This window comes from Sinocyclocheilus grahami, unplaced genomic scaffold, assembly GCF_001515645.1.
Source record: "Sinocyclocheilus grahami isolate Dianchi unplaced genomic scaffold, SAMN03320097.WGS_v1.1 scaffold362.1, whole genome shotgun sequence".
Lineage (NCBI taxonomy): Eukaryota > Metazoa > Chordata > Actinopteri > Cypriniformes > Cyprinidae > Sinocyclocheilus > Sinocyclocheilus grahami.
The window spans coordinates 1,094,503-1,107,067 of record NW_015505541.1 but is presented as its reverse complement, the minus strand read 5'-3'; the positions used below and the strand labels follow the sequence as shown (position 1 = coordinate 1,107,067).

The 12,565-nt window shown below is 39.4% G+C and overlaps 2 protein-coding genes across 6 annotated transcripts; one reads left to right on the top strand and one right to left on the bottom strand.

Moving 5' to 3' along the window:
• Nucleotides 1-1,596: 1,596 nt before the first annotated feature.
• On the bottom strand, nucleotides 1,597-7,984 carry LOC107549110 (ribonuclease H1-like). 5 transcript variants are annotated; one of them, XM_016230066.1, is made up of 9 exons: nucleotides 7,801-7,978; nucleotides 7,591-7,695; nucleotides 7,370-7,506; nucleotides 6,504-6,695; nucleotides 6,025-6,124; nucleotides 5,832-5,886; nucleotides 5,378-5,462; nucleotides 5,100-5,224; nucleotides 1,606-2,163 (listed from the first exon to the last, which is right to left on the bottom strand). In XM_016230066.1, the coding sequence occupies exons 2-9, from the start codon at nucleotides 7,656-7,658 to the stop codon at nucleotides 2,077-2,079; spliced, it is 849 nt and encodes a 282-aa protein (XP_016085552.1). In that variant the 5' UTR covers nucleotides 7,659-7,695; nucleotides 7,801-7,978; the 3' UTR covers nucleotides 1,606-2,076. The 5 variants fall into 5 exon arrangements, with proteins under 5 accessions (XP_016085555.1, XP_016085552.1, XP_016085554.1 ...); XM_016230068.1 differs by having other exon boundaries at nucleotides 7,868-7,978; XM_016230067.1 differs by having other exon boundaries at nucleotides 1,607-2,163; nucleotides 7,885-7,973.
• A 457-nt stretch (nucleotides 7,985-8,441) lies between these two features.
• Nucleotides 8,442-12,565, top strand: LOC107549111 (40S ribosomal protein S7). Its single transcript, XM_016230070.1, has 7 exons — nucleotides 8,442-8,525; nucleotides 9,388-9,471; nucleotides 9,554-9,625; nucleotides 10,052-10,195; nucleotides 11,246-11,310; nucleotides 11,751-11,901; nucleotides 12,446-12,565. Exons 2-7 carry the CDS (start codon nucleotides 9,397-9,399, stop codon nucleotides 12,521-12,523), a joined length of 585 nt encoding a protein of 194 aa, XP_016085556.1. The 5' UTR covers nucleotides 8,442-8,525; nucleotides 9,388-9,396; the 3' UTR covers nucleotides 12,524-12,565.

The following is a 12,565-nucleotide window of genomic DNA, read 5'->3' as shown; positions in this document are numbered from 1 at the left end:
TTACTTCTCTCGGGTACGTTTCTTCTCCCTTCCACTATTTTGCAGCCTCTGATTCCGGCAGCTTCAAAGAACCACAAAATAAACACAAATGCAAACTTCTCTCTTCGCATTAGCGCATCACAACAACAAGCGGCGAGGGTTTCTGACAGTATCTTCCCTGTCTTTATCGCAAGAGATATCAAACAGTCAGACTAGTTCTGAGGCAGCAGTTAGTTAGGCTGATGCCGTTCCAGACAGCTGTCATGGAAACAGATGTCTGTTCGGTTACAAGCTGCAGCTTTGCTCCCGTGGTAACTAACGGCTTGCCGGTGCCTTTGATTGTGCCTCGCTGTGCCTGCTCCGAATGTGGCTTCCATTGAAGTCCCTGCACAGAGGCCTCATCGTGTGATTGTTGGATTCATTAGCGGAAATTCCCCTACACTTCCTTCCAGATTTGAGGGCCCGAGTCAGCTGTGACATGGTTTTTGAAGAGAGCAGAGACCAGATGTGCTGTAATGATGGGGTGTTTTTGGTGTGCCTCCTCCTTCCCTTAATCTCCAACAAATTATCACTGTTTGAGATTATCAAACAGCCTTCAGAGGAGTTCTAAACGTTACCAGTTGGAACATCTACCTTCCATAAATATTACAAAATGAGCTAATCTACATTGCCCATTAGGCTTGAGGATAGTTTTCATACAAGGTAGGCTCAAGAAACCTGAAGCTGTGAAAGGTTACGAGCACTAAATTCTCCTTGTTTTCACCAGCCAAGGACAAATGGAGTCTCCTGACCTATAACTGTTGACCGCACATCCCGCTCTGAAGGTCTTGGATCTCAGTGGGAATTCAGAGGAGCTGAGCTCTGCAAGCGAAAGTCAGGACGGACCGCGCTGAGGCCCTAGTGTTGAGATTCTCACCTCTGTTTATTTCACGAAAGAGAAGATGCCTTCACTCCTCCTCAGCCTGCTGTGCAGCTTATCTGTATTTAAGACAACACACAAGGCATGTCTAGACGCAGGCTTAAAGCAGAGAATCGGACAGGACCGTTATATAGCTTGAGATAAACGACAGCACTAAGAGAATTTCTGGAGCAATGAACATGAACAACAGGCCAAGGCTCTCACTATATAATGAAAATTCTGTCATAATTTACAAACCCTCGTGTGTTTCCAAACCTTTATGACCTTCTTTCCACTTTGGTATTTCCACGAGACTTGGTCAAAAATCTGACTTTAAAAACAACAACAAAAAAAAGTATTTGTGTTCAACAGAAGAAATAAGTCACAGATTTTGAACATGACTAAATGACAGAATTTTAATTTTTGGAAAAAAAAAAAATTCCTTGAAAATGTTTCCTTGAAATCCTTCTGTGTAAATCATTTTGATAGGTTTAAATATTAACTGGATCAAGCGAATTGGATGAAGTTCTCCTCGGCTATGAAGAAAACTAAAAATAAATACTGAAAAGAATAAAACCAGAATATCCCCATCATTTAGTTAAAAGATCACAGGTGAAGATGGGAAAGGCTCAGTAATAAGAGAGCAAAGCTAGATTTTTGTAAAGATAAAATCTGTATTCTACTCTTTTCAGCATGAACTGCAGTGACTCCTGCTGTTCATACTGAGGCATTTCAGCGCTGGTGCATTTGAGAGCCATGACTATTTCTTAGCTGAAAACAAGAGCAAGATGATGCATTCAGAGATAAAAGAATCAATAATACATTACGGCGGCAGAATATTAGCCAGGTTGGAGACTTACACGGTACACTCACTACAATTATTTTTGTCACTTGTAACGCATCCAAAAATGTTCTAAGTGCTTATATTTCTGAGAGATGGGAAAATAAAGTACCAGCAATCAATCTCAGGAACAATATAAATGACAATTTAATTGACAGAACAATCATAAACAAACATTTTGGATAAGCACTGCCCTTCAGAAAAGAAGAAATCTTGTTTCGAGTGTTATTTAGAACATTACAACACTAGCCCAACAAAAGAAAAAGTGCATTAGCCATCAAGGGTAAACAAACTACAACCTCATCCTAGGCACCTAAAACAGAATGTAGCATTATAAAATGAACGTGGCAACAGTGGACTAACACAAGGGCTTTGCTGCTCCCTCCCTGGACAGTCTGTCTGCTTCCTCATTGCCTGTATAGCCAGCATGACCTGGAATGTGCATCTAGAAATGAAGAATAAGAGAGATGGTACATTTCACTGGCCATGCCATGCGTTTGTTTTATCACTCATTGCATAATGCCCAGCATGCATGAGAACATCTGAAAGTGAGCAGCAGGGTTCTGACATGGATACACGGTCCTCAAAATTGTAGCAAAAATGCAACAAACTATTTTTTTTTATTGTTATAATATATATTATAATAAATAGCTATTGTAGCTAGGGGTGCAACGGTTCAACTTACTCACGGTTCAGTTTGTATCACGGTTTTAGAGTCACGGTATCAACACGTGATGATGGCATAAATGACAGTTATTCCAGCATACAGCACTCGCATTGAACAAAGCGTGACTGGTTTGTCCACGTATTGTTTTTTTTCTCTCATCGCTCTTGTTGTAATGTATTGGGAAGCCAGAATTCGTATCCATCAACAGAAACATGCATTAGCAGCACTCTAACAAACCATATTACAGATGCATTGTCAGATTTAAGTTGAACCGCTGTCCTAGTGCATGCCGAACCATGTGGAGAACCGTACAGTTCGATTTTTTACCGAGAACCATTGCACCCCTAATTGTAGCCTGTAGGTATCTCTCAATTTCTCAAAGTTCTGGCATAATCTTCAATATATGAAAGTTAGATTTAATACTTGGATCCTGATTTAATATTGTCGAAGCTGGAATCTGTAACTAAATTTATTCTTTTTTTTCTGACACTGTGCGTCATGTTTGATTGTAAAGTGCTAGTAACTATAGTTATCCAGACAGTTTACATCAACACCAAATTTTGAACAAGAAGTGCAGTATATATATATAATGACTATAAATCACAGCATTCTTAATAGATCAGCTGCTCTGATATTACATTCCCTCAATTACCTGCATCAGCGAAAATTATGCAGATATGCAAGACATCTCTCTGTGTGCGTTTATAAAAAAATGATAAGAGTGAAAGTCTACAACTGCACATTTACATCCTAAAAGAATGTTTACACACAACGGTTGGGACATCATGCTTGAAATGCACAAACTGATGAGCAGATGCCATATTGCAGGGCTCCAGACTAACTTTTGAGAGCAGTGGCACCAGCGCCACTACAGTGGGTACGGAAAGTATTCAGACCCCCTTAAATTTTTCACTCTTTGTTATATTGCAGGCATTTGCTAAAATCATTTAAGTTATTTTTTTCCTCATTAATGTACACACAGCACCCCATATTGACAGAAAAACACAGAATTGTTGACATTTTTGCAGATTTATTAAAAAAGAAAGACTGAAATATCACATGGTCCTAAGTATTCAGACCCTTTGCTGTGACACTCATATATTTAACTCAGGTGCTGTCCATTTCTTCTGATCATCCTTGAGATGGTTCTACACCTTCATTTGAGTCCAGCTGTGTTTCATTATACTGATTGGACTTGATGGGGGGTGCTAAATTATCATTGTGGGGGGACAATGATAATTTAATCATAAAATTACTATTTTTTGCATTATTAAGTGCATTTACTAATATTATGCGTTTAATTCTTGTTAATGTACATTTGACAGTAAAGCATTGAGCTTGAGTTGGTAAGCATATAAAAGTAACATGCAAAATGTAATTTCAAATGGAAAATTTATATATTCTACTCTTATAAAATTGACTTTTATTAAATGAGTACCATTATTCTTCTATAGTATTACACAGAACTGACCAACAACTTAAGTGATTATAAATGGATCACTCTTTATGTGTGATTTAGTTGCAAATTGAAGTTTATTTTTCCAAGGCATTTTGTGACTTTTCTTACATCATACACAAAAAGTGCAACATTGACAAAACATGATTTATTGATGATTTTATATTTTATAATTTCAAAATATAAAGCAAAACAGAAATTAATGACTAATAAGCCAATATGTGCTTCTCTGTTGCCATCTACTGGTTATAGTGGTAATTTGATGTATTTTTAAATTTTACATAAGCGATTGTTCACCACAAATAATATTTTGGTTATCCCATTAAAACAACATTTAATTAGGATAATTTTTAGAGCTCTAAAGTGCTGAAAATAGTTGTGAAATGCCTCAAAGTCATTGAAAAGTGCTTGAATTTCTCTCTCAAAAGGTTGTACAAACCCTGAAAGCAATAATGTAAAAACATTCAACTATTTCTGCCACAACACCATGGTTATAGTCAGCATTACTACTTCTGGTTTTCTACGCACTGTTTGATGTTTATATTTTGTGCAGAATCTGAATGCTTCTCACTAGATCGTTCTGCGCCGAGTTCAAATGCTTCTCACTGGATCTCACAGTGCTGTGCTGTAACAGTGTCGTGAGAGCAACACTGGCCCTGTCCCAAATGGCACAGTTCATGTGCACTTGAGGACTTAAAATGGCTGCTGCATGCATGTGTCCGTTAAGTCCACGAGACCATAGGGTGTCCCATTCGTCATTTTAGCGTTCAGAAGGGTGCTCGCGAGCACCCCCTTTGGGGCCGCTATGCGCCCTCGATGCACACTTCTGCTGAGCCCGCAAGCCTGTGAGCTACGCAGCCGACTTCTACCCGGCCGTCAAAGCGGCATTACGTCACGAAAGTGCGGACTCTGAGGAAGACCGAGAGGGTTTAGGGTGCCATTTGGGACAGGGCCAGATTCCTGCGTAAACCTGTTCTGAGCTCAGACCTGGTTTTCTTGCGCTGCACTCAATTATTGATCCGAGCTGATAATCGGCCCGCGCTGCGCAGCTCAAATGAGTAGCGCTGTTTCGTTTCGAAGTTTCTGATATGCAACAGAAATAAAACAACTTATTAATTTGGCAATGCGGTGGTCGTGCCAGTGCGACCGCTCACAAAAATTATTCGCACCAGCAGAAAAAATGGTCGCAAAATGCAACCATTTGGTCACAGTCTGGAGCCCTGTATTGCACATCACTGCAAGTACAGATAAAACATACCCATACGACCTCAAGTTCTGCGTTTAGTTTATCCAGCTTCTGGAAGTCATCCTTGTTGACTATCGCCCCACCACCTTTAAGCCTCCAGCCATTAGACTTCCAAGTCTTAACCCAACTCGTAATGCCTTTGGAAATCAAAAGAAGTAACTGCATAAATATTGAAATAAATAAACTCAAAATTACTATTTGTAAGTTACGTGTATGTATGAGAGTGTGTGTGTGAGATATATATATATAGTATTTAGAAGTATTTGAACAGAACAGCAAGGAGCACATACCATTAATGGTGAACTTGCTGTCCGTGTATAGCACAACCTTTTTAAAATTCTTTTCTCTGGCTTGCTCGAGTGCCTTACAAGCAGCCTGTGATTAAATGTTTAATGATATGGTTATCGATAAAAGGGTATAAGAAAGAACACTGCTTGTGAACACCTCAATGTTCTTACCTGCAGTTCTGCTCTTTGGTTGGTCTGTCTCCCTGGAAGCCTCTCAGCCACATTACTTAGGAAACAAACATAAAAACAAAAAAAACACTTACAAATCAGTGAACATGTTTACAGGGCAAAAAAACAAAACAAACAGTGGACATGAAAGTATTGTTGTTTTTTTAGAATGCTATTAATCAGAGATGATGTGCCTTACAAGCAGCCTGTGATTAAATGTTTAATGATATGGTTATCGATAAAAGGGTATAAGAAAGAACACTGCTTGTGAACACCTCAATGTTCTTACCTGCAGTTCTGCTCTTTGGTTGGTCTGTCTCCCTGGAAGCCTCTCAGCCACATTACTTAGGAAACAAACATAAAAACAAAAAAAAAACACTTACAAATCAGTGAACATGTTTACAGGGCAAAAAAACAAAACAAACAGTGGACATGAAAGTATTGTTGTTTTTTTAGAATGCTATTAATCAGAGATGACTTACAGTGGATGATCCCGACCCCAATATACACCAATTCCTGCACGTGCTCCTGCTCTCCCATTGGCTGTGCAGCACCCATCAGTGTATACTACTGCAGCATCACCTGTAACAAATGCATAAAACATTTTACTATGATATAAATGCAATAAACAGTTTACTATGGTAAAACCTTCATTTAAAACATACAACACTATAATTAGTCTATTATTTGTAAATACATTTATATATGTTTTTTCCCCCACTGTGTATATATATATATATATATATATATACACACACACATTAGTCAACATTTGAAGTGGATCAAAACCTTTCAAAGTTGTCCTAAAACTTAATACCAAAATGTGTTCTTGTCTTAGGACAACTTTGATGAACTTTTTTGATCTACTTCAAATGTTGACTATTGTAGTATATGTATAACCATTATCGACTGTAAGACTATTGTAGACCATATATGTTACATATGTATATGTAACAATTACCCATATATGTAAATCCATCACTACTGGCTGCAGCCGTCTTTGGCTGTGGGACCTCGGTGAGTTTCACTCGTTTTGGATAGGACAGTCCCTCATCATCACTATCAGAGTCCTCATATGTCCTTTTACGTCCAAGAGGAACAGCCATTGAGGCATCAGGAACATTTCTAGAAGGCAGGACCTCATAGTCACATCCTTAAATGGAAACAAATGTCAGTATTAATCACTTGCATTACAGTATGTTTTAGCAACATATCAATCCACAATTCCTGCAACGTGACATGCTACAATCATTTTAAACAGCATTTCATCAATTCTTTTTAATTGCAGTGAAGTATGATTTTACAAGCTTGTATTTATTAAGAGACCACAAGGAATTATTCATTAGTTACAGCCAGGGCCATTTAATAAACTAGTGAAAGCAAAAAGATGAAAGGAAGTTGTGACCAGTTATAGGAGATAAGGCAGGAACAAGAGGGATAAGCTGTGCCACTTTTTATATTAATTGTCCTGTAGGCAAATCAACATCAATAAACAAATATCAACTAAAATTCTATAACCTAAGTCATATAAATATGATCCAGAGACAAAGTATGTCACACATTAAGGGTAAAAACATTTACATTAAAAGATCTGAGCACACACACTATACAGCTGTCTGCTTGTCTCTATCAACTTATGGTCACATGACAAAAATAAAGCACTAATTTGCTTTATTAATTTATATTTTGCTTAATCTTAATCCTCCCCCTCTTGCACGCTTTTCTTTACACACCTGAAAACCTGATGATGCATAACATGGTGGATCTTTATAAGGGGAGTGTATGGAACACCAGTCATCTTAAATAAACTTACACCTTTTAAATTACCTTTTGGTCTCCCAAAAGTTGCTGCTGCTGCTGCTGTTATTGACTGACTCCTCACAAAGGCCCAAGCATCCTGTTCAGAAGCGAACTTCTTAAAAATCGCAGAGGGAAACGTATCCACCTGATGTTTACATTCCTCCCTTTAGGAGAGAATACGTAGTCAAGCAATGCAATGCTAAATGCGCTCACAATTACAAAGAATATATATTTATATCGGTGCTCACCATGTTTGGTATACTCCTGGTCTGAATCCTTTCCTCACAGCGTAGAAAAAGTTTCCTTTCTTGCCCATCTCTTCTGCGGTGTCACAGAAAGCCCTGCGTACAACACTAAAAACCCCAAGCAGTCTCAACATAGTCTCTGCTTAGAGCAGAGTAAACACGGCTATATCCTTTAGTGGTGGCATTTTTATAAGACAATGATCATAAAATAACCTGACAAAGACGAAATCTTTAACAAAATACTTATGGATTCAGTGATTTTGACAGTCGTTTGCAAAACCTCCGCGGCAAGCGTACCGACTGCCTCTACGTTAGCGGTCAGCGGTCAGCGGTTAGCGGCGGTCTTCTTCTTCTTCTTCTTCTTCTAGGATTTAATAGCGGTTGGCAAACCAACTTAAAAGGTGCATTCCCGCCACCTACTGGAAAGCACATTAGCGGTCAGCTGACCAAACGCTGCTTCTTCTTCTTTCATCTTAGTGGCGGTTGGCAAACTAACTTATAGTGCGTTTCCGCCACCTACTGAGATGGAGTGTAGAGCATCAATGAGGAGTGTAACATAGGAAAGAAAAATAGAAAAAGAACAGAAATTAATTTGTGACCTTTTTTATAAATTCTAATAATATCTTGAAAACTTGTGATGAATTTCTTAATAAATTCTGAATTGAAAAACCACTTACACTGACTTGATTTTATTTTGCAGTTTTCAGTAAAAGGTAAACAAACCTATTTTAATGAGTGCCAAAAAACTATTTTATAACCTTGTATATGTGGCTTATTAAAAAAGTTATAAAATAATGCTTGTATTCCTTTAAAGAGCGGGCGCGAGGCGCCCTCTGCGCCCGGGATGGTGATTACATTTCCCATCATGCAACACACCAACGCGCTTTTACCAGCCTCTCGCGAGAATACGGCCTCTTCCCAGGCCGTCGTTGAAAGAGGTGAGACTACTGAATGTGCCAAGCTAAAGAGATATCATATAAAAATGTTTGAAAAATGTCAGATTTGTGTCCACGAAAGACCTTTATGTGATATTTAGATAGGGATGCGTTAGATGTGAGTGTATTTGAGAATGGATGTCTATTTTAGAAATAGAAATGTGCATATTTAAGCTGTGCTAGCAGACGTGCCTGCACTACAATATTACTGGGCCTCATGTGCTGCTCTAAGGTAGTCTAAAATGCATACATATAGTAAAATATTATATCTCGACGGCCCATATTTGTGGTAGAATTAAGCCTGTAATGTAAATGTAGTCATTCTATACTAGCTAGACAGTGCTAACGACATGTTAAGAACATGCTTTAGAGTTAGTCTAAATAGCCTGCTTAACGGTAGTTGGTGAATTAAGTTACCGAGAACAGCTGAAGTTAAGATAATAAAGTCGGAGATAGATAATTTCATCAAATCCCGAGTTATGCAATTATCTCTGAAACTGGTCTAATGAATTCTAATGTTTAGTATGTCACCTTGCTTACCTGCAGACCCAGTAGGTTGTATGTCATCGTTGAAGCATAGTTCAATTATATGTTGTTAATTTACTCACCCTCATGTTGTTCTAAAGCTTAGCGACTTGCTTCTGCAGACCACAAAAGATGTTACTGCTGACGCCTTTAGTCTACATTAACTTTAATTGCATCTTTTTTTCCTCCTTAAATTGAAAGTAAATGTTATAATGTGTATAATGAGGGTGTACTTTTAGGTTGGGAACATCATGGGAGTTAATAAATTACCCATTTCTTTTGAGTGAGCAGTTTCTGCTGTAATTTTTTTTATTCTAATAAGTCTGTTTGTGTGTTTCAGACACAGGCCATGTTCAGTACCAGCGCGAAAATAGTGAAGCCAAATGGCGAAAAGCCAGACGAGTTTGAGTCTGGCATTTCCCAGGTATAGTATATGATCATATCTTTTTGAAATGTGATTGTGTATCTGTAGCCCCTAATGTTAAGCTGTTATCTGTCTGATGCAGGCTCTTCTTGAGCTGGAGATGAACTCTGATTTGAAGGCTCAGCTGAGGGAGCTTCACATCACTGCTGCTAAGGTAAAAGCCCTGCTGGTTCATTCATTTTGAACGATTGTCATCACATCAGTAATTCAACTGCTTCAGAAGCTGCTTCAGAATAAGCAGCTGTTTGAACTGATAGTTCACAACCAACGTGGACATCCTGTGAGATGGCTCTCATGTGGCTCTGTCCGTGTGGCGTAAGGGAGCGCAGCACTTCGGTGCCGTGACGTACAGTCCCGTTCCACGATGTTGGATAGCAAGCTTGTCCCCGGCCTCTGGCTGGTGTGGTCAGCGTCCTGTATATTCCTACATCTTCCCAGAGCCCTTTGGGCCGTTACTGGGGAGGTAAACCATGCAGTGCACATGTCTTTAACTGTACTGGTCCTTGCTGAGTGCTAGGTTAAGTCATTCATATTTATGCTCTTGTAACTTAATACTATTGACTCCCTTTCTTTCTCTCAGGAAATCGAGGTTGGTGGTAGCAGGAAAGCCATCATCATCTTTGTGCCTGTGCCCCAGCTGAAGTCCTTCCAGAAGATCCAGGTGAGGCTCGTGCGTGAGCTGGAGAAGAAATTCAGCGGCAAGCATGTGGTGTTCATCGCACAGGTAAGGCTTGTCCTTTCTAAACGAGTTTTTAATATAAAATGGTTGGCTGCTGGTTTTTTGCCGTTTAATTCAACTCTTTTTAGTGTTATCCTTTGGGGTGGTATTTTTAAATGCCTCAAATCCTATTTTAAGATGTGACGTTTAGTCCATGTCTATTAGCTTTGAGACCACAGTATATGTGAGTGTTCCTAAACTGAGTCATGTACTTAGTGCAGGTATGCATCATTTAAAAAATTTGATTGTTCAATCAAATGCACATAATCTAGTTTTTAATAGTCCAATCATATTTCACTGGTATGCACTAATTTTAAATTTAGAGACCATTGGATTGGGCAATTAAAATTTTGGACCGTATACATAACAAATTTAACAGGACAATTTTAAAATCTAGAGAGCACTAAATGGTACATTTAAGTTCCTGAATTGTGCACACCTGCAAAAATTTACTGGACTATTTGAAAATTTAAATGGTCCAATCACATTTTGCAGACGTGCTTAATTAAAATGTAATTTGTCCAATCAAATGTTTTTTGTTTTTTATTTAGATTTTAAAATGTCCCTCTTTATCTGCAACCTAACTAGCATTTACTGCCTATTGGCCTTTTCATTTTTTATTTTTGTCCACCTGAACATACTATTTTATGATCATATTTGCACTGGTACAAAAAAAAACTCACCAAGTGATTTCATGAGGTCCTTAAACTTTGATTTAGTCTTGGTGTGATTTGATTTTTCCCAACGTGGACATCCTGTGAGATGGCTCTCATGTGGCTCTGTCCGTGTGGCGTAAGGGAGCGCAGCACTTCGGTGCCATGACGTACAGTCCCATTCCACGACGTTGGATAGCAAGCTTGTCCCCAGCCTCTGGCTGGTGTGGACGGCATCCTGTATATTCCTACATCTTCCCAGAGCCCTTTGGGCCATTACTGGGGAGGTAAACCATGCAGTGCACATGCTTTTTAGAGCAACAATGATGTGATTTCTCCTGAAGAATTAGCATGTTGACCACCAAAATAATTATTTTAATCTTGATTTGATCTTGTCTTCCAGAGAAGAATCCTGCCTAAGCCCACAAGGAAAAGCCGCACAAAAAACAAGCAGAAGCGCCCCAGGAGGTAAATGTCGTCTTGTTGCATTTTGGAAGGTGTTTGTGGAGTCAGGGTTAGTAGTGCTTGCTTTTTTCAGTGTGATTGTGCCTACCGTAGCAATGTTGTGCTGATTGGCCTGTTAGCGTATAGAAAACCAACGTGGACATCCTGTGAGATGGCTCTCATGTGGCTCTGTCCATGTGGCGTAAGGGAGCGCAGCACTTCAATGCCATGACGTACAGTCCCGTTCCACGACGTTGGATAGCAAGCTTGTCCCCAGCCTCTGGCTGGTGTGGGCAGCATCCTGTATATTCCTACATCTTCCCAGAGCCCTTTGGGCCGTTACTGGGGAGGTAAACCATGCAGTGCACAGCCAAAACTGTTATATTTAAGATGCTTAATTATTGGGTCACATGAACTTCTGTTTAGTGGCAAAGTTAACCCGCTTAATCTGTTTTCCCTTTCAGCCGAACTCTGACTAATGTGCATGACGCTATCCTCGAGGACCTGGTCTTTCCCAGTGAGATTGTTGGCAAAAGGATTCGCGTGAAACTGGACAGCAGCAGGCTCATCAAGGTCCACCTCGACAAGGCACAGCAAAACAATGTTGAACACAAAGTGAGTAGCACCCTCTTAGAAATTTTTTATTTTTATAATAATCATCCAACGTGGACACCCTGTGAGATGGCTCTCATGTGGCTCTGTCCGTGTGGCGTAAGGGAGCGCAGCCCTTCGGTGCCATGACGTACAGTCCCGTTCCACGACGTTGGATAGCAAGCTTGTCCCCGGCCTCTGGCTGGTGTGGTCAGCGTCCTGTATATTCCTACATCTTCCCAGAGCCCTTCGGGCCGTTACTGGGGAGGTAAACCATGCAGTGTGCACTATTAATTGTCAGAGTGGGGCTGCTATGTTGGGAGTTTTTTTTTGGTTATATTATCAGGCAATCCTAATTTGATTTATGTGCAATCTAAACGTTTTCAGTTTTTATCCTTATGACTTCAATTTAATGTTTTCCTTTTGAAAACTTCTAAATTAGTATGCATTAGTTTTGTTTTGAGATGTTGAAAAATTTAGAAGTTAGTCACAACTGCCTAAAGTTTTTAACCAGATTTTTTAAAAACTGGACATTTAAGTAACCACGGTCATTTCGGTTTTGTTTCAGGTTGAGACCTTCTCTGGTGTCTACAAGAAGCTCACAGGCAAGGATGTGATATTTGAATTCCCAGAGTTCCAACTGTAAAGCGCAGATGACAAAATAAAAATGTTCCCAGTCTGTTTTTCA

Bases quoted from the DNA above. Each gene is read 5' to 3' on its own strand.
- LOC107549110 (XM_016230065.1), bottom strand. From the start codon at position 7,721: ATGTTGAGACTGCTTGGGGTTTTTAGTGTTGTACGCAGGGCTTTCTGT. The intron at 5,887-6,024 runs GTAAGTCATCTC...TTGTTTCCTAAG, and splicing joins TGGGGTCGGGATCATCCACT to TAATGTGGCTGAGAGGCTTC. The intron at 2,164-5,099 runs GTATGTTTTATC...CTTCATTTCTAG, and splicing joins CAGAACTTGAGGTCGTATGG to ATGCACATTCCAGGTCATGC.
- LOC107549111 (XM_016230070.1), top strand. From the start codon at position 9,397: ATGTTCAGTACCAGCGCGAAAATAGTGAAGCCAAATGGCGAAAAGCCA. The intron at 9,472-9,553 runs GTATAGTATATG...TGTCTGATGCAG, and splicing joins TTGAGTCTGGCATTTCCCAG to GCTCTTCTTGAGCTGGAGAT. The intron at 11,902-12,445 runs GTGAGTAGCACC...GTTTTGTTTCAG, and splicing joins AAAACAATGTTGAACACAAA to GTTGAGACCTTCTCTGGTGT.